The 20,335-nt window shown below is 36.2% G+C and overlaps 1 protein-coding gene across 4 annotated transcripts in view; it reads right to left on the bottom strand.

Annotated features, from left to right (window-relative positions):
* The window catches only part of BRINP3 (BMP/retinoic acid inducible neural specific 3), a 414,132-nt gene that overhangs the window by 176,434 nt on the left and 217,363 nt on the right, over positions 1 to 20,335 (bottom strand). For all 4 annotated transcript variants that reach the window (XM_029935640.1, XM_029935642.1, XM_029935641.1 and 1 more), the window contains one exon: positions 16,378 to 16,568. In XM_029935640.1, the coding sequence (XP_029791500.1) occupies positions 16,378 to 16,568 (191 nt within the window). The remainder of the gene's footprint in view (positions 1 to 16,377; positions 16,569 to 20,335) is intronic.

The following is a 20,335-nucleotide window of genomic DNA, read 5'->3' as shown; positions in this document are numbered from 1 at the left end:
AAAGATGTCCTAGAAGTTATTAGAGGAGAGCATGTATTTTACTTTCCCTAATGTTTCCTTGACAAGGATTTTGCTAGGGTAACTGCAATGCCCTCTCATAGCCCATCTCCTTCCCACATTCAATATTTTCCATCAGAAAGAAAAGAACATTTGATTAGTGATATCTAAGATTGGAACTGTGCATGCTCAACTCTGCTCTTTCTGAAATATCACTTGGGTAGATCCATTAGAGAATGTATAATCTTGTCTATTTCTTTCCCAGGTTATGCTGATGGGGGCAGATGCTGCCTTGAGGGGGAGTGCTAGTTGTTTAAGTTTAATTGGGAAAGAATTGTTTGGAAGCCTATTGTGACTGCTTCTTTTACATGATGACTTGAAATATATAAGACTTATAATTTAACTTCAAGCTTGGTGATTTCTACAAGTGTTTCTTAATTGGTTCTAAAGCTTCTAAGGAGGAAAAAAAGTATAATACTGGAGCCCATGCACTTCACCAGGAAGTAATGCTAGAAAGGTAACACCTTTCTATATAATAGAAATTTGAAGTGTCTTAGTATCTCCAAGATGTTTCTATGGCCTTACATGAGAAAAGAGGCTAAAGTAATACAGTATAGTATTTTGAACAAATACATATACTTACCATGGACAGAGGGAAATAAGAATAAAATAGCAGAGGCTATAAGGAAGGACTTCCAATTCTATTTAGGATTAGAAAATCTCAAGATACTGTCATTCTTACCCTAACAGTGAAAGTAAATCATATAAATTCAAATTCAAAGTTTTTGTTTCACTATAAGAGAGCAGTGGATGCTGTAAATGAACTGAAATCTAGAAAAACTCTTTCTGGGAGGAAAGGGATACAAGGCTGCTCTCATCAGCAGACAAAACAGAGAGGGAAGAGGATAAAATGTAACTGATAAAATAAAGGGAGACAGGGGAAAAAATTAATGGCTGTGTTTGTGATAGGACAGATTAGAATACCAGAAAGCCCCAAAGTGAGTGTCCACTCCCCCGACCATGAGCCTTCACTGAGTAGATCACAGGTGGCCCAATACAAAGTAGCAGAGGTGAGAGAAGCATACAGGCTTTCCCTCAAGGATATGCTGCAGCAACCCAGTTGAGCATAATAACAGAACTGAGAGAAATCATCCATGGTACTTTTTGGCTTTCAACAATTACAGGACACAAAGTGCAAAGAACTGGTAACGATGCCTATGAGGCTTTCCAGCCTTTGACCAAGTACCAGACATTGAACTTTTAAGTGCTAGGGACAAGACAATAAGGAGGAATATAATCTTCCGGTATGCAGAAAGCCAAGCCAAGACTATCAAGCAAAGATAATTCTGCAGGATCCAAGAGATTGATAATTGAATCTTAAAGCAAAAAGAGATTTCCCATAATTCAGAAAGCTGGTAGTTGGGTTGAAAGAAAGTGGTAATCTGAATCTCACTCTTGGCCAGATCTGAAGCCCTTCTAAATGTAAAGAACGGATGCTACCTTCAGACTATTTTAAGTCAGATGTCAGTAGATCATGTCAATTTTTCATGTTAAAGAAAGCACAGGTCTACCTCAATTCCAAATTAGTTTGACTCTACCACACATAATAGAAGCCTGATAGAAGAAAGGGTATACTTATTTACGCAGGAAATAGCATTTACTTTAATGTCTTCTGTATTGTCCTGGGTGTTTTTTTTTTTTTTTACACACAATGGTAAATAATAATATGTGAAAAGGCAAGAAATGTGAATCCAATGGGAAAGACAAGAAATAGTCAGTGGAAGATGATTCAGGTATGAATGAGAGGTTGAAATCACCAGATAGGAATTTTAAAATAATGATAACGACTATGCTAAAATAACTAGTAGAAAAGTTAGACTCAGTATATAAAAACAAATAGGGGATTTCAGGAAAGAGAAACTACAAAATATAACAAATATAAATTGTAAATATGGAAAATATTGTATCACAAATAAAACTTTGGCTTAACATTAGGCTGAGCAAATAATAAAAAATATAAATAAACTCTAGTCAAGTAATTGGAATTTAATCAAACAGAAAAGCAAAACGAGAAAAGAATAGTAATACAAACAAGATTGTAAAGACAATATCAAACACTTTAGCATCAGAGTCCTAGAGGAGAAGCCCCAGAAGGTTAAATGGGAAAAAAACACACCAAAGTATATAGAGTCAATCTTTTAAAAGTCCAAAATAAAAAGAAAACCTTAAAATCTGCCAGAAAAGGTTGCATTCAAGATAAAAATTACAATAACAACAGCCAACTTTTCATCAGGAAAAAAAGGAAATAAGAAAACAATAGTATGATCGAGAATGACATACAGACACACAAAGAGAAAGGACAGTTTGAGGGATAGATATATGCATATATGTATGGTATACACACATGTATTGTGTGTGTATTTAATGCAGAATAATGAAAATATTAAAGTAAGCAATAATCATGTTTTTAGTAATTTTTATTGTTTTTCAGTATACAGGACTCAAATCTTTTATCAACTTTACTTTCATCATCTGGTTGTCTGTTGCTAGTAAGTAGAAATACACTCAGTTTAATAAATTAATCATGTATCTTGTAACTGACAAACTCCCTTTTTTATTTCTTGTACTTTTCAAAAAGATTTAACTGGATTTTTTATAGGTACTTATGTCTTATGTGAATAGATAAAGTTTACATTCTTTAGAAACCTGATTGTTTGATTTCTTTTTATTGCGTGATTGTACTGGCTGGATCCTACAGTACATTACTTATTACTGGAATGTTTAGTATTAATACTAGCAGATTATTAGTATTATTCTACTACAATAAAAGTGGTGAGAGCAGAAATCCTTGTCTTGTTCCCAAACTTAAGGAGAAAGCATTTACTTTTTCACCATTGATTATCATAGCTACATAAAGATTTTTCCAATATGCTTTTTATAAAGTTAAGGTAATTCTTTTCTTTTTCCAGTTTTCTACGAGTTGCTTTTTCTTTAAATTAGAATCTTATGTGAAATGTTTTCTAAAGTATTTTCTGCATTTCTTGAGAAGAGTCTACCTATCATATGTCTATCTATCAATCGCTCTATCTACCTACCTATCTAATTATCTATCATCTCTATATTTACCTACTAATGTGATAAATCACATTGGTTGATTTTTATAATGCTACTCGCCTTAAATTTCTAAGATATATCCAAGGTAGTCATGACGTGGAGTCCTTCTGATAATGTTGTTAGGCTCAAATTGCTTACCGTTTACAAATACTCACCTCTATGTTAATAAGAGATATTGGTCGTTTTCTTTCCTTGTAATATCTTTGTTTGGTTTTGACATCAGAGTAATGTTGAATTAATGAATTGGTCATTTTTTAACCCTCTTCAACATTCTGGAAGAGTATGTGCATATTGTTATTACTTTTTCCTTAAAATGTTTGTTAGAACTCGATAGTGAAAACGCTTTGGTCAGGAGTTGTCTTTGCAGAAAATGTTTTTAACTAAACATCAATTTGCTTAGTCAGTTTAGGGTCATGTGGATTATTTACTCTTTTTTAAAAAAAAGTTTTAGTGGTTGTTTATTTTTGGGATAGAGACAGAGCAAAGGCAGAGAGAGAGGAAGCAAAGAACAGGAAGCAGGCTCCGGGCTCTGAGCTGTCAGCACAGAGGCTGATACGGGGCCTGAACCCATGCACCATGAGAACATGACCTGAGCTGAAGTCAGACCCTTAACCGACTGAGCCACCCAGGCGCCCCAAGATTGTTTATTCTTGAGTGAGCTTTAGAAATTTGTGACTTCCAAGGAATGTGTTCACTCGTTTTCAAATTTATAATCACAAAGTTATTGGTGATATATCCTTGTTTACATTTATATCTGTGTCCTGTATTGTGATATGGAGTTATCGCTCTGATTCCTGATATTGGTAATTTGTCTATTCACTATTCTATTTCTTGATAATTCTCGCTAAATGTTAATCAGTTTTACAGATACACTTAAAAAAGAGCTTTTGGTTTCATTTTTTTCTCTATTGTGTTTCTTTTTTCTATTTTAATGATTTCTATTTTGATTGTTTTTTCTACTCTTCTGATTTGCTTTGGGTTCATCTTTATCTTTAGTTTCTGAAGTAGGAATCTTTGGTCATTATTTTATCACTTTGTTTCTAATAAAAATATTGTTTCTGGAAAATATCTCCCTAAATACTGCTTTACTAATATTAGATTGATATTGATATGTTGTATTTTTATAATGTTATTCAGTTCAAAATAATTCCTCATATCTTTTTGTACCTATTTTTAAAAATGGATATATTTATTTTGAGAGGGGCAAGGGGCAGAGAGAAGGAGACAGAGAATCCCTCATTAGGCTCCCCTGACAGTGTGGAGCCGGAGGCAGGGCTCCATCTCACAATCCGAGAGACCACGATCTGAACCGAAATCAAAAGTCAGACACTTAACCTGCTGAGCCACCCAGATGCCCCTCATACCCTTTTTGATTTCTTCTCTGAGTCACATAAACTGTGCTGTTTTTACATATCTGAGGATTCTCCAGATGACTGCCTAGTATGAAAATATATTTTTGCAAGGCTTGATTGATTGTATTGTTTAAATCTTCTATAGACCCTTGTCCTGTCAAAGATGGAGAGAAGGCTGTAAGAATCTCTGACTCTAACTATGGATTTCTTTATTACTTTTCTCTCTCCTATAAATTTTTATTTCATGTATTTTGAAGCTATGCTACTAGGTTCATGAATGCTTAGAATTATAATTTCCTCTGGATTATTGACTAGCTTATCATTATGAAATGACTGTTTCCTTGGTAATACTGTTTTCTAAAACACATTTTCTTATATTAAAATAGTTATTCCAGTGTTCACATCATTTTACTTTTAACCTATTTTAAAATTCCAAGTGATTTTCTTGTAGGTAATATATAATTGGATCTTCCTTTTTTTTTTTAAATTGATGTGATGATCTATGCTTTTTAATATGAGAATTTAGGGGCACTTGGGTAGCTCGGTCAGTTAAGCATCTGACTTTGGCTCATGATCTTACAGTAGATGAGTTCGAGCCCCACATTGGGCTCTTTGCTGACAGCCCAGAGCCTGGAGCCTGCTTGGGATTCTGTGTCTCCCTCTCTCTCTGCCCCTAACCCACTCATGCTCTGTCTCTTTCTCTCTCAAAAATAAACAATAAATTTTTTAAAAAACTAAGAGAGTTGAGGTAATTATGTTTTATGTGATTATTGGTAGAGTTAAGTCTGTCCACTTGATATTTGTTTTCTATTTTTTCCATCTGTCCTCTCTCACCTTTTTCTTATTTTCCTGAATTCTTTTGGACTAATTTTTAAATAATTCTACTGTGTCATTTTTTGGTCACATCAGCTCTAGTTTGTGATTTTAGCAGTTCCTTTAAGATTCATAGTATACATTCTTATCAACTACCTTCAAATTATATTATACCAATTCACGGATAAGAGAAGACCTTAAAGGAAATTTTTCCATTTCTCCTTTTTGATCTTTGTGATGCTGCTGGCATACTGTTATTTCTGTATACACTATAAACTTCCCAGCATATTGATTGTGATTTGGTTAAAGAATAATAAAAGAATTACCCATGTTGGTGGCCCTGCTATTTTTCTTCATTCCTTTGTGTAGATCCATATTTCAAATTGGCATCTTCTTCCTTCCTGACTGAAAGATTTCCTACATCATTTCTTTAGTGCAGGTCTGCTGGGGGTGTTCCTAAAGGTTTTATACACTGGTAAATACATTTTTCTTTGTTTGGAAACATTTTTACTAAACATGAACTCTAAGTCGGCAGGATTTTTTAATATTTTAAGGATCTTACCTCCACTGGTTTGCCACTTGCACTGTTTCCAAGAAGTATGTTGTCACCTTTGGCATCATTCCTCTGTCCCTGATGTGTTCTTATTTCTTCCTGATCTCCGTACCTCATTAACTTACCTCTAAGCACTTACAGGGTTAGTAAGCTTTATATCTGAGTAGAGATGTCTTTGGACTCCTTTGATAACTAATGAAAATCAAGATATTCTCTTTAATATTGATTCTGCACAATTTGATTATGAAGTGCTTCGTCATTTTCTTGAGGTTTTTCATGTTTGGTGTTTCTTGAGTTTCTTGGATCTGTGGGATTTAAATCCTGATCAAGTTTGGACACTGGCCATTAACTCTTCAAATATATATTTTTTTAATTTTGTCTAAGGCAGACAGATTCTAAGGTAGCCCCCATGTTGCCTTTCTCAGGGTCTGCACATTTTTCTGTAATCTTTTCCAGTATAGGTGGGGACTGTGACTTGTTTCTGAACACAGAATGTGGCAAAGGTGATAGAAAGTATGTGATTAAGAGATTATATGTCCATAGTTACACTATGTCACATTGTAATATTTTATAATGACTCTTCCTTGCTGAGCCTGAGGAAACAAATTAAGTTGTTGTGAGCTGCCATATGGTACAGGTTACTTGGCAAATAATTGAATGTCACCTCCCACCAAGAGCCAACAATAAAATGATACCCTCACACTGGCCAGGAACTGAATGGTACCAACATCAGTGTAAGCTTGAAAATACATGCTCCCCAGATTGAGAGTCAGATGAAAAACTAGTTCTGGTGGACACCTTGATTGTAGAAACTAACTAATCCATACCTCACTTCCCCCCCAAAATTGAAGAGATGATACTATATTTTATTTTAAGCCTCTAAATTCATGATGATATTGTTTCATCGCAATAGACGTGTAAAACATGCCTCCTTCCCCCTTGTCTTACTTTGATACTCTACACATATTTGTGGCTAAGTGAAATTGTCCCACAGCTCACTCTCCATTGTTTTTCACATTCTTTTTCTCTCTGTTTCATTTTAGAAAGTTACTATACTTACAATTTATGTATCAATTTCACTAATTTTTACCTTGTGCCTTTTTGCAGGTGTTTAATCTTATCCTGTGTATTTTTTAGGCCAAAGACTACTTTCATCATCTCAGTAAGTTTCATTTGGGTCTTTTTTATATCTTCATGTCTTTACTTTTATTTTAGGAAATACGTAATGCAGTTATTATACATATTTTAATGTTCTTATCTGCTAATTCTAATGTCTGTGTTCATTGAGAGACAGTTTCATTTGGCTGAATGTTCTCTTTATTATTGTTTGTGTTTTCCTGCTTCTTCATTGCCTGGAACTTTTTGACTGATTAACATGATGAATCTTACTTTGTTGCATTTTGGACTTATTTGTTTATATTCTTATAAATATTCTTTTTAATTTTTTTGTTAATTTTTGAGAGAGAGTGTGCATGAGTGGAGGAAGGTAGGCAGAGAGAGAGAATCCAAAGCAGGCTTCTCACTGTCAGCACAGAGCCTGATGCAAGGCTTCAACCCACAAACTGTGAGGTCATGACCTGAGCCACAGCCAGACACTCATCCCACTGAGCCTAAGGGTAGGTTTCCCTATTCCTAAAAGTATTCTTGAGCTTTGTTCTGGAAGCAATTCTTGAAAACAATGATTATTGTGGGTCTTGTTATTAAAATTTGTTAATCGGGTTCAGAGAAGAACTAAGTCTAGGTAAAATTATAGGGTATTTCATTTGTGCTTTATTTCATGTGCTTCATGATATCACAGATTTTACAAATTGAAGGTTTGTGCAATGCTTGCTTGCTGAGCTAGTGTATTGGGTGCCATTTTTCCAATAGCATTTTCTCACTTTGTCTCTGTGCCACATTCTGGTAATTCTCACAATATTTCAAATATTTTATTATTATTATATTTGTTATGGTGATTTGTGATCTTTGATGTTACTATTTTAATTGTTTTGGGGGGACCACGAACTGCACTCAATAAGACAATTAGTAATTGGGCGTGGTCTGACTGCTCCACCACCTGGCCGTTTCCCTGTCTCTCTTCCTGTCCTTGTGCCTTCTTATTTCCTGAAACACAATATTGACATTAGGCCACTTAAAAACTCTGCAATGCCTCCAAGCGTTTAAGTAAAAGGAAGAGTTCCATGTCTCTCACTCTAAAATAAAAAGCTAGAAACGATTAAGCTTAGTAAGAAAGGCATGTCAAAAGCCAAGACAAACTGAAATCTAGGCCTCCTTTATCAAATAGTTAAGTTGGGGATGCAAAGGAAATGGTCTAGAAGGAAGTTAAAACTGCTACTCCAATAAACACATAAATGTGAAAGAAAACAAAAGAACCTTACTGCTGATAGGAAAAAAAAATGTTTGAGTGGTCTGGATAGGAGGCCAAACTAGTGACAACATTTTCGTAAGCCAAAGAAGCATCTAGAGCAAGGCCCTAATTCTCTGCAAATCTATGAAGGCTGAGAGAATTGAGGAAGTTGAAGAAGGAAACTTTAAAGTTAGCAAAGTTTGGTTCCTGAAGTTTAAACAATTGAGCCATTTGAGGGCATTTGGGTGGCTCAGTCAGTTAACCATCCGACTTGATTTCTGCTCTGGTCTGGGTCTGATGGGTTCATGCATTTGAGTCCTGCATTTGAGTCCTGCATCAAGCTCCTGACAGTGCAGAGCGTGCTTGGGATTCTCTCTCCTTCTTTGCCCCTAACCTGCTCAGGCTCATACTCTCTCTCTCTCTTTCTCAAAATAAATAAACTTAAAAAAAAAAAACCAGAAAGAAAACAAGCCATTTGTACAAGATAAAGTAGTAAATGCTGATTTAGAAGCTGTAGCAAGTTATCCAGACGATCAAACTAAGATAATTAATGATTTAGTTTTGCTACACTAAATATCAGATTTTCAATGTAGATGAAATAGCCTTGTATCAGAAGAAGATTTCATCTAGGACTTTGGTAGCTAGAAAGGCAAAGTCAATGCCTGGCTTCACAAGATAGTGGACCCTTGGGGATATAGCTCAGGGGTAGAGCATTTGACTGCACAAGATAGCAGACTCTCTTGTTAGGGGCTGATGCACCTGGCAACTGGAAGTAGAAGCCAATGCTCATTTACCATTCTGAAAATCCTAGGGACCTTAAAAATTTTGCTACATTAACTCTGCCTATGCTCTATACATGGAACAACAAAGCTTATATGATAATTCATTTGTTTGCAATGTGATTTACTGAATATTTTAAACTCACTATTTATCTACTTCTCAGAACAAAAATCCCTTTAGAATATTATTATTTATTGACAATACAGCTGGTCACCCAAGAGCTTTGATGGAGATGTACAGAATTAATATATTCCTGCCTGCTGACACAACGTACATTCTGCAGATTCTGGATCAAAGAATAATTTTGACTTTCAAGTCTTATTATTTAAGAAGTATGCTTCAGAGGCTATTGTTGCCATAGACAGTGATTCCTCTTGGATCTGGACAAAGCAAACTGAAAACTTCTGGGAAAGATTCACCATTTTAATTGCCATTAAGAACATTTGTGATTCGTGGGAAGGATTAAAATATCAAAGCGAAAAGGAGTTTTGAAGAAGTTGATTCCAACCCTCATGAGTGACTTTTTTTTGTTTTGGTTTGGTTTGGGTTGTTTTAGTTAGTTAGTTTGTTTTGTTTTTGTTTTTGTATTGTTATATGGGAAGACGGATCCAGTCTCTGTTCTTCCATCTTGGTTGGAAGCAGGTTTAATACATGTAATTTTCTGAGAGACAGAGAGAGCAAGCAGGGGAAAGGCAGAGAGAGAGAGAATCCAAGGCAGTCTCCATGCCCCACACAGAACCTGATGTGAGCCTCAGTCCCATGACCCTAGGATTATGACCTGGAATAACATATTATTCCTTAAGCCTAGAAAATACTGTGGACAAATTAGTACATATACGCAAGAAAATGTAGATACACATTTTTGTCAATTTGAAACAAAACTGTCAGACTTTATAAAGTGCTTGCATTTTACCAAGATGTTTAAATTTATGTGTAAGTTAAAACATTCATTTAAACCCAAAAGAGTTTGCTAAGGGAATCTTTTTTGAAAATGAAACTAATATATGAAATCAAACTTCCAATTATTAAGAATAGTTTACAGGTAAATTTCCTAATCTTGTGTCTTCTTTAAGCTCTTTTGAACACATAAAAGTAAAATTTAAAAATTAATGTGAGGTCTTACTGATTTTTATTTCAGAGAGCAAATAATTTACATATCAGAAATGTTTTTTTGGAAAAGTAGTATTAGGCCTAATTTTACAAAGAGCTTTTCAAATTTTAATTTAATGGATTTTTATAATTTCAGAAATGTAGATACAAAGTTCTAGAGCCTCTTCTCAAAATCACCTGCAACATTCTTAAATAAACTAAACGACACTAAAACATCATTTAAGGATGGAATTCTTAATTGGCATCTTGACCTTTAAGGTAATTTTAACACATTATTTGTGCTTTTTCCTAAACTTATTAGGAAACATTTCTATACACTGTAATTTTAATTTTTTTAATGTTTTATTTATTTTTGAGAGAGAGAGACAGTGCAAGCAGGGGAGGGTCAGAGAGGAAGAGGGAGACACAGAACCTGAACACAAGCTCCAGGCTCTGAGCTAGCTGTCAGCACAGAGCCTAAGGCGGGGCTTGAACCCACGAACTATGAGATCATGACCTGAGCTGGAGCTGGAGCTAAACGCTCAACCGACTGAGCCACCCAGGTGCCCCTATAATTTTAAAAACCTATTTTATGGGACTCCTGGATGGCTCAGTCTGTTGAGTGTCTGACTTGATTTCAGCTCAGGTCATTATTTGAAGGTTGTGGGATGAGGCCCCATGTTGGACTACCGGCTGAGCATGGGGCCTGCTTGAAATTCTCTCTCGCTCCCTCTGCCCCCCTTCCCCACTGACACTTTCTCGTGTTCTTTCAAATATAATTAAAAAACTTAAATCTATCTGTGTTTTTTTATCTGTACAAGAAAAATGTCAGAAACCCAGACATTAATCAGTACTTATCTTAAGAAATTAATAATAATTTAGTTCTTTTAATACTTTTAAGTGTTTGATAAAAAATTAATTTTACGTACTGCACGTAACCTGATTTTTAAAATTTAGACGGGGATGTCTAGGTGGCTCAGTTGGTTGAGGTTCCGACTCCTGATTTCGGCTCAGTCACAAACTCACATGTCGTGAGATAGAACCTCACATGGCCTCTGTGCTGACAGCGCAGAGCCTGCTTGGGATTCTCTCTCTCTTTCTCTCTACTAATCCCCTGCTCATGGTCTTTCTCTCTCAAAAATAAATAAACTTTTAAAAAATCCTTAAAAATAAAATAAAATAAAATTTAGAGTAATAAGGAAGTTTTGGAAAATGCACACAGCACATCAGGTGATAGATTAAAGTTTTCCAATATATATTTTCATTGTCAGTAACATAATATTAAATTTATTAGACTATTTCATAATAATCCTAAAGATGAGGTCAGTGTGATCTTTTAGATAACTTGAGTCAACTAAGTTGGATCTTCTGAAAATAACAGCCAATTCTTGAAATTGTATTAGAAATTTATTGAATTAAAAATAATATGGAAATAATACTTGTTATAAATGCTGTTAATTGGAATATGTCAGTTAATTAAGCTACATAGGTGTTTGAGCCTCTTTTTTATTTCCAGATGTGTTAATGAACTGCAGCCTACATTTATATTCATAATTGTAAAAGATAAAAACAAATTATTCTATCCAATTTTCTAGAAACTGGCTCATAGTTAACACCATTTGTCCAACTCTTTTGTGTTTTTGCAAGAATTAGCATGATAAAAGCAGGCATGACTTTCCATATGTAATTATATTTTTGCTGTTGTCTGATAATGATCTTACTTGACTTTTTTTTTTAACAATACTCTGTTCCCTAAATTCTATCAATCAATAGACAAGTACATACATTTTTTTCAAGAAACTCAACACCTACTTCATGACACTTCCAATACGTGATATTTTGCCTTATCAAGGAAATTGTGGATCTCAGTATGCTTAGTTGAAAATTTTAAACATATAAACAATGCACTAAACCTTTGGGGGGTCAGTAAAGGAGTTCTGCTCTTGATCCAAATATACTATGAAAGCACTTTGCATTGAACTGTGAATTCATGTGTGAAGAATTTCAGTAGTTGAATGCTTTTAGATTCCCTTGCATTTCCCACCTGTCCCCCCAACCCCAGACCTTCCTATTCTGTTAACTTACATCTAAGCAATTATAATCTTATAATTGAGGAGGGACACCTTTTATCTGTGTAGGGACACTCTTGATAACTAATGAAAATAAAGGATAGCTTCCCAGAAAAATGCACAGGTACATACAATTGTGCCGGCAAGACAAGAGCCTGTAGACCTCCTCGAGAGCTTTTCCCTGGAGCTTTCACAGTAACCCAGACAGCAGCTGACCCAGCACCGGAAAATCACCAGTCACTTAAAATTACTACCGCCTCGGAAGAGAACTCCATCCAGACCTAATTAAATCCTGGAAAGTCTGATCGTCCTCCCTCTTTCCCATTTCCAGCTACCTCACCCTTGCACTCCCAAAGTAATTCTGTGACTTTATATTCTTAGCCATGCTGTTGCCTATGGCACATAACTCATTTCCTTTTTGTCCTCAGTTATAGCACAAGATACCTTTACTTCTCTTTACTATCCATCCCTGCATCATCCCCACATTATTCTCTGCTTCCTCTCCCTGATCTAAAGTCCTACTTCTCCTTTCCTTCGCCAGCCAATCTACACACACTTAAAAATTACCGATGTACCCCAATGTTCATAGCAACAATGTCAACAATAGCCAAAACATGAAAAGAGCCTAAATGTCCATCACCTGATGAGTGGATCAAGAAGATGTGGCATATACATGGCAATGAGAGGGAATGACATATGGCCCTTCGTAGGAAAGTGAATGGACCTTGAGGGTGTCATGCTAAGCGAAATAAGTCAGGCAGAGAAGGACAGAAACCATATGTTTGCACTCATAGGTCTAACAGGAGACCAGGAGAAACCTAATGGAGGACCAGGGGGAGGGGAAGAGGGAAACAGAGTTGGGGAGAGAGAGGGACACAAAACTTGAGAGACTATTGAACGCTGAAAATGAACTGAGGGTTGAAGGGGAAGGGGGAGGGGGGAAAAGAGGTGGTGATGGAGGAGGGCACTTATGGGAAAGAGCCTGGGTGTTGTATGGAAACCAATTTGACAATAAACTATTAAAAAATATAAAATAAAATATACCCATTATGTGCCTCTGAGGGCTTTCCCATGGTGAATGGATAGTGAGCATTCCCTGTAGCTCTAAAGGTGAGGCTGTTCACTCTCCTACATTCCAGGTTACTCCTTCTTCCTCAGAGCTGCTCTGGAATGACTTATTTTAAAAGAGCCACTTCTTTGAGAGTGCCTGGGTGGCTCAGTCAGTTAAGTGACTGACTCTTGATTTCGGATCTGTTCATGATCTCACAAACCTGTAGGATGGAACCCTGCTTTGGGCTCTGTGCTGAGAGGGCATGGAGGCTGCTTGGGATTCTCTCTTTCCCTCTCTCTCTCTCTCTCTCTTGAAATAAACAAACGAACTTAAAAATAGTCACTTCTCTAAAGCTCTTTTCTACCACACAGCTAGATTATGGGCTTCAGGAAGCCTTCTCCTCCCCAAATCTATCACCAGAGCTGAAGCACAGAGCCTGCAGACAATACTTACACCGTTGAAACATATTGATTTCTGTGACATACACTTTGCTTGTGCAAGAACAGAAGTACATACAATTGTACATAAGATTTTTTTTCTTTGTTTTTTCCCCCAATCCCTAGGACCCTGAACTGCTCCACATGTAGATGGGGTATACACCCCTTCATCAGGCCTGGGACAGCCAGGCCCTCCCAACCTGTGGAGCTGGGGCCCAGCACCAACCACCTGCACAGTCTCCAGTGAGGAGGGGGCCCACTCCCCATTAACTGCCATTTAGTGGCAGCTACAGAATGACAGCAGTCAGTTCCCATTTGGACTTGTTGCCTGATGGGGTCCAGGGCTTCTCCGGCAGCTAGGGGTCCCTGGTGTCTCCTCAGATGAAATTCCAGACAACCAGCCTGTCGTGGGATGGCAGGCCAGGATCCTCCTGCTCTGTTTACATAGGACGATATGCACACTTGAGTAGTTTACTACTTGGAGATAAGCAGATGCATTTTGTCCCCAATAACCTGTTGCTGTGACCAGGCCTCTCCAGACCCATGTCCTCATCCAGTTAAGTTTTGACAAAAACTGTGAATGAATAGTTCTTACTGAGCAAAGTAAAAACCTCTATTGCAAAATTCTACTTGGTGCTGAGAAAAAAATCAATAGCCATGTAATAAACATACTTACAATAACAATGTCTTCTATTAGAAAATACACTTTAAGTTACTGTTTATTTCATTGAAATTGATTTCTGAGAAAGTCTATTTCTCCTCAGACACCTTGAGCTAAATATCTCTTAACAATATTCTATCTTTTGCTTAGTATGACACCCTCGAAATAAGTCAGGCGGAGAAGGACAGATACCATATGTTTGCACTCATAGGTCTAACAGGAGAACAGGAGAAACATAATGGAGGACCAGGGGGAGGGGAAGAGGGAAAGGGAGTTGGGAAGAGAGAGGGATGCAAAACTTGAGAGACTATTGAATGCTGAAAATGAACTGAGGGTTGAAGGGGAAGGGGGTGGATAAGGGGGTGGATGGTCATGGAGGCGGGGGTACTTGGGGGAGAAGCACTGGGTGTTATATGGAAACCAGTTTGACAATAAACTATAAAAAAAAAAAGAAGGGAGGTTCAGCTTGTGTTTTCCTTCAAAAAAACATAACAATATCCTATCTTACAATATTTTTAAATTAACTTAGATATCTGCATTCCTGTTGGCTACATTTATATATATATATATATATATATATATATAGCATAAATACTATTTATATACTTGATTATCCAACATAAGTCCTACAGTCAAAAGTAGACTAATTACAATTGTGTAATTTACATCTACTGTGTAATCCCCAACTTCATCTACTAGCGATATTGAAGACACATAGTATTATTTATGTAACCAATAAGATAAAGATATTTCTACATCACCTTTATTCTCTCCTGTACATCTTGCATAATATATATTTATCGTATAATAAATATATATAATAAAATGTTATGTATGATATATAAAAATATATATTGTGCAAAATTTCCATAGCATTTCCCAAATACTGAAGTACTAATTTTTCAATTAACTATAAAACAAATACACACATTAATTTGAAAATCATAAAACAATAAAATGATATATTTAATGACTGATTTTTATATTAATTATGAAATCCTAAATCTGAAACAAAAATGCTCCTTGTGTTTTATTTTGCTCTTGTTTACTTAGTCTGGGATCACCCTATCAGATTGTGATGGTTTTGTTTGTTTTGTGGTGGCCATTGACCAAGCACAATAACATATCGATTTAAAACTGTCAGAGATATGTGTCTAAAAAGCTAATGTTTTGGAAGTTACCATCTGTCTGACTGTCTGTGTCTCTTCGTCTGTCTCTCTCTTTTTAAATTAAAGGGACCTCTTGGGGTGCCTGGGTGACTTTAGTTGGTTAAGTGCCCAACTTCAGCTCAGATCGTGATCTCACATTTATTGAGTTTGGGCCCCGGATTAGGGTTTGTGCTGACAGCTCAGAACCTGGAGCCTGCTTCAGATTCTGTATCTCCCTCTCTCTTTGTCCCTCTCCTGCTTGTGCTCTGAGTCTCTCTCTCTCTCTCTCTCTCTCTCTCTCTTTCTCTCTCAAAAATAAATAAGCATTAATTTTTTAAAATTAAATAAATAAAATTAAAGAGGCCTTATTCTCACTTTCTCTCAGTTTTGATAGTCAATCTTAGTATAGTCAGAGGCAAAACTTTTGAGTGAATTCATGGAATCAACATGCTAATTCTATATTGTGCTGTGTCTTGACTTCTAGAAACCTCTATCCAAATACTTTTACTTCTTAATTGTATTTTTAAAATACTGGGGGAAAAGATTTCTTAAGCCAAGCTCTTTGATGGCTTTTGTGTCACGGACCATTTTGAGCACCTACTCAGAATGTATTTAAATACATACTATAAAATATGAATATTTGCAAAATAAATTAAAAGTTATTTTAAAAAGTTTTACCCACATACATATTATAAGGAAGTCTGTGTACCCAGACACATAGTTCAAGTGTATTTCAATTAACATTAGTGTATGAAACACCTTGACCCAATTATCAAGTCAAAAAATCACACTGAGATAAACACTACTTCAGCAAAATACATTTCAAAACTTATGACAAATGAAATGTTAAACTGTTTTTTATAATGTAATTTTTTAGATCAGTGAGACAAGCAAATATAAAAAGATGCATTTTAGAGCTGGGAATAATAATGGTGTGATATCAGTTTAGGGTAAAGTCATTCATACCTTTATGGCAGTGGATGCAATTTGAATGTGGTGAAGTCGCCGAAGGGTGCTGTCCCTGTCAATGAAGTAGGAAGCGGCTAGTTGATGTAGCGTCTCCAAAGTGACTGAAGAGCTGTTGGTGCTGGAATCACTTCCTTCAGATCTTTTGCTCAACTTCCGCTTGTCCACAAAAATTGTGAGTGACTCCTCTCCTGCATTAATAATATTTAAAATTATTCAATTTCTCCACTTAAAATCACTTTTTCACTTATCTGCATGTGGGGAAGCATAGATTACAGACCTAATGAAACAAAAGAGTGATAAGCAACAACAGGGCATGTTTTGTGTGTGTGTGTGTGTGTGTCATTCATGTGGTACCTAGAAAGGTACTTGAGGTACTGAAGGCTGTTAATGCTGTTTAGTAAATGGTGAAAAACTAGCTTTTGTGGAATAATTTCTCTAGATTTTTTTGACTTTCATATAGTTTAGCTTACCTAAAACCCCTATGGGACAAAAGTGAATTAAGAAAGAAAATATGTAATATGAACATAAGTAGGGTGCATGATACAAAATTTACTCAGAAATGTCTACTATAGGGGTGCCTGGGTGTCTCAGTCAGTTAAGCATCCAGCTTCGGCTCAGGTCATGATCCCCACGTCGCGCTCTGTGCTGACAGCTAGCTCAGAGCCTGGAGTCTGCTTCAGATCGTGTCTCCCTCTCTCTCTGACCCTCCCCTGCTTGCACTGTCTCTCTCTGTTTCTCAAAAATATATAAAAGACTTAAAAAACTAAAAAAAAAGAAATGTCTACTATAGATCAGCCACGACTAATGGAAACATGACCAAGCCTATTACTAAATATCAGCCATTTATTAAAGGTTTTAATTTTTTAGTTATCTTTATACCCAACGTGGCCCTCAAATTTGTAATATCATGAGTTACATGCTCCACCAACTGAGGCAGCCAGGTGCCCCTAGCTGTTTTTAATTATACCTTTAAAATGCCAAGAAAACATACACAGTAATACTTTGGATTACAAGTAACTTATGTTGTTATGTGAGTGTTCCACAAAATGAGCAAATAGTTTTAGTAATTTTTAACTTGATAAATGAGTGATGTCTTGGAGTATGAGGAGCACAGGATGTAGAACATCACATGATCACAATTGGGCCAATCCTTCTCTCTCTCTCTCTCTCTCTCTCTCTCTCTTTCTTGCTTCTGCTCTCTGTAGGATTGTGGATGATCATTTTCCATACTTGGATGATACTCGGTCTCAGACTGTGGTGTTTGGCAGAAATCAGTGATTTTTCATAATGATGGGGGATGCCCACAACTGGCACTAGTGTATTTTTTGTCCCTTCAAAGCCCCTATGGACAGTTCTTTGCTTTTCCATACAAGAGTGAGCTTAGGAATCCTTTGCTTCATTTTAGGTCAGGCCGCCTGCAGATTTGGACCCTTTCCTCTGCTGCCTTATTGCCGGTTACATTAAGTACAGTGTATGATAAGAGTTTATTAATACTGTACTGCAGTCAGCATCCATTAGTAATAGTCAAAGTCATCCTACCCAATAACCCTCCTCTCTCTTGTCCTCCTCACACTATCCATGAAGGTTTACAAAGGTAAGTGCAGGTTAATTTATTTTTCTTTTTAAATAAATTTCTTTATATTTTGTTATTTTGTATTTTCTGTATTATATTGCATCATGTTACAATATTCAAATTATTTTTATAATTTTTGGGTTGTGGAATGAATTATCTGAGTTTCCATATTTCTTATGGGGAATTCGCTTTGATATACAAGTAGTTTGGATTACAAACATGTTTCCAGAAGGAATTATGCTCAGAAAGGCAGGTTTTACTATATACACATATAGTTATGTAAATATATGCATTAAATTCACAGGTTTCTTTTTTTTTAACTTTTTTAAATGTTTTTTTATTTATTTTTGAGAGATAGAGAGAGACAGCGTGAGCAGGGGAGGGTCAGAGAGAGAGGGAGACACAGAATCCGAGCAGGCTCCAGGCTCTGAGCCAGCTGTCAGCAGAGAGCCCGATGCAGGGTTCAAACCCACAAGCCGTGAGATCATGACCCGAGCTGAAGCCAGACGCTCAACCAACTGAGCCACCCAGGTGCCCCTAAATTCAGAGGTTTCTTACATGTGGCATTATATACAAATATTATGAGTTAATACACTCTACGGAAATCACTACCCTCCATGGAAGATTTAGGGATTGCCAATTGTTTTTCAAAGGTGAAATTTAAAGTATAATATAATTAAGCTGCAATTTTCAATGTTCAAATGTTGACAACACATACCAATGTCATTTAAGTTTAACTTTAAGAACTTGCTATCTACATATTTCCATATTCTTGGATGTTCATCTAGCAGATAGTTGACAGAACTGATGCTTACTCTCATTCTTTCACTAACTCACTGTTTAGGGGGCGCTGTGCCTGCTTACAAAGTGACAACCCAGTTTTAGAAAATACCAAGTAAATAAAGTAACACTAGTTTTAAAGTTACATATCCTCGGTGACTATTCAATTCTATGTAACAGCTTATATTTATCCCAAGAGATCAGGTCAATTGATATCAGAAATAAAGTGTTAGCAATGTTATTTCTGAAAGATCACATTCTCCGTTTGTATTTGGATCCTACCAGGCATAGTGGAAAACAAGCAGCCTAACTACAGCAGCTGGAAAAACAATCCCTCAAAAATATGAATGAGTGGGTCAAATTATCAACAGCATTAGGTCATGTGCATGATAAATAGCTTTCAGGTGGGAACACCTGGAAAAGTGAATATATATGTAAATTACTAAACAAGCAAATAAAAAAATCCCCAATGATTATTTACCCCCAGAAAAAGAGGATTAACTAGTGTGGAAATTTGAGTGAGTGTATCTCAGAAAAACCAGTGAATCCGAGGAAAAAAAATCACCTATGTGCCAAGTTGGGAGAGAATCCCAAAACAGACATCCGGTACACGGCTGTAGAAAGAACAGTTCTGTGGTGGTCTCAGAACTCATAATGAACATGTATTACAGATGTGAGTGCTATAATCTGAACATTTGTGTCCCTGCAAAATTTACGTGTGAAATCTTAACCCCCAAAAATGATGGTACTAAGAAGTGATGCTTTGGGGAGATATTTAGATCAGAGTTCACATCAAAGAACTAGTGTGTTTATAAGAGAGTTTCCAAGAAAGTTCTCTTCCCCCATCTGCCATGTGAAAATACAAGACTATGCAACACTGAAAAGGGCTCTGATCTAACAATGCTGGTGCTTTGATCTTGGACTTCCATGTTCCAGAACAGGAGCAAAAAAATTTCTGCCATTTTTAAGCCACCCGGTCTGTGGCATTTCATTGCAGCCCAAATGGACAAATACAGCAAGAGACATGTCTTATTAAGTGAGGATAAAAACAAAAATGGCAAAGGTCTCAGTAAATGTAAATTAAAAGAAAGCAAAGCTAACATTCATGATATCAGATATTGTAGAATTCAGGCCAAAAATTAGTAAATGAGGAAAAGGAAAACACTGCATAGTGAGTACTAAAGACTAAAACTTGCCAAGTTGTTTTAATGGTAACACTTTTCATAAAGCAGAAAATCCCAGACACCTAGGTTAAAATAGTACAAGAAATGCAAATTCAAAATATATTGACATATGCCTTTGCAATTACAGAATTTGCCCAAAATCCAAAAGTTTGACAACCTTGCCAAAGTTATTGGCAAACTGGAAGGAAACGGGCCCTTGGATATATTGCTGATGGTAATGCAAAATGATGTAACCAGAGAGAAATTTGGCAATAGTTAGCAATGATTGACTCAGCAATTCTACTTTTAAGAATCTATTCCAAAAAACACTGGTTAAAATATGCAAAAAGGTCTTACTATGTCTTTATTTGAAATATTTGTAGCAACCCAGATACCGATTCAGTAAGAATAAACTATGTTGCATCTATAAAATAGAAAA

This window comes from Suricata suricatta, chromosome 3 (genome assembly GCF_006229205.1).
Source record: "Suricata suricatta isolate VVHF042 chromosome 3, meerkat_22Aug2017_6uvM2_HiC, whole genome shotgun sequence".
Classification (NCBI taxonomy): Eukaryota; Metazoa; Chordata; class Mammalia; order Carnivora; family Herpestidae; genus Suricata; species Suricata suricatta.
The sequence above is the reverse complement of the archived record's forward strand: the minus strand, read 5'-3'. Positions and strand labels throughout refer to the sequence as shown.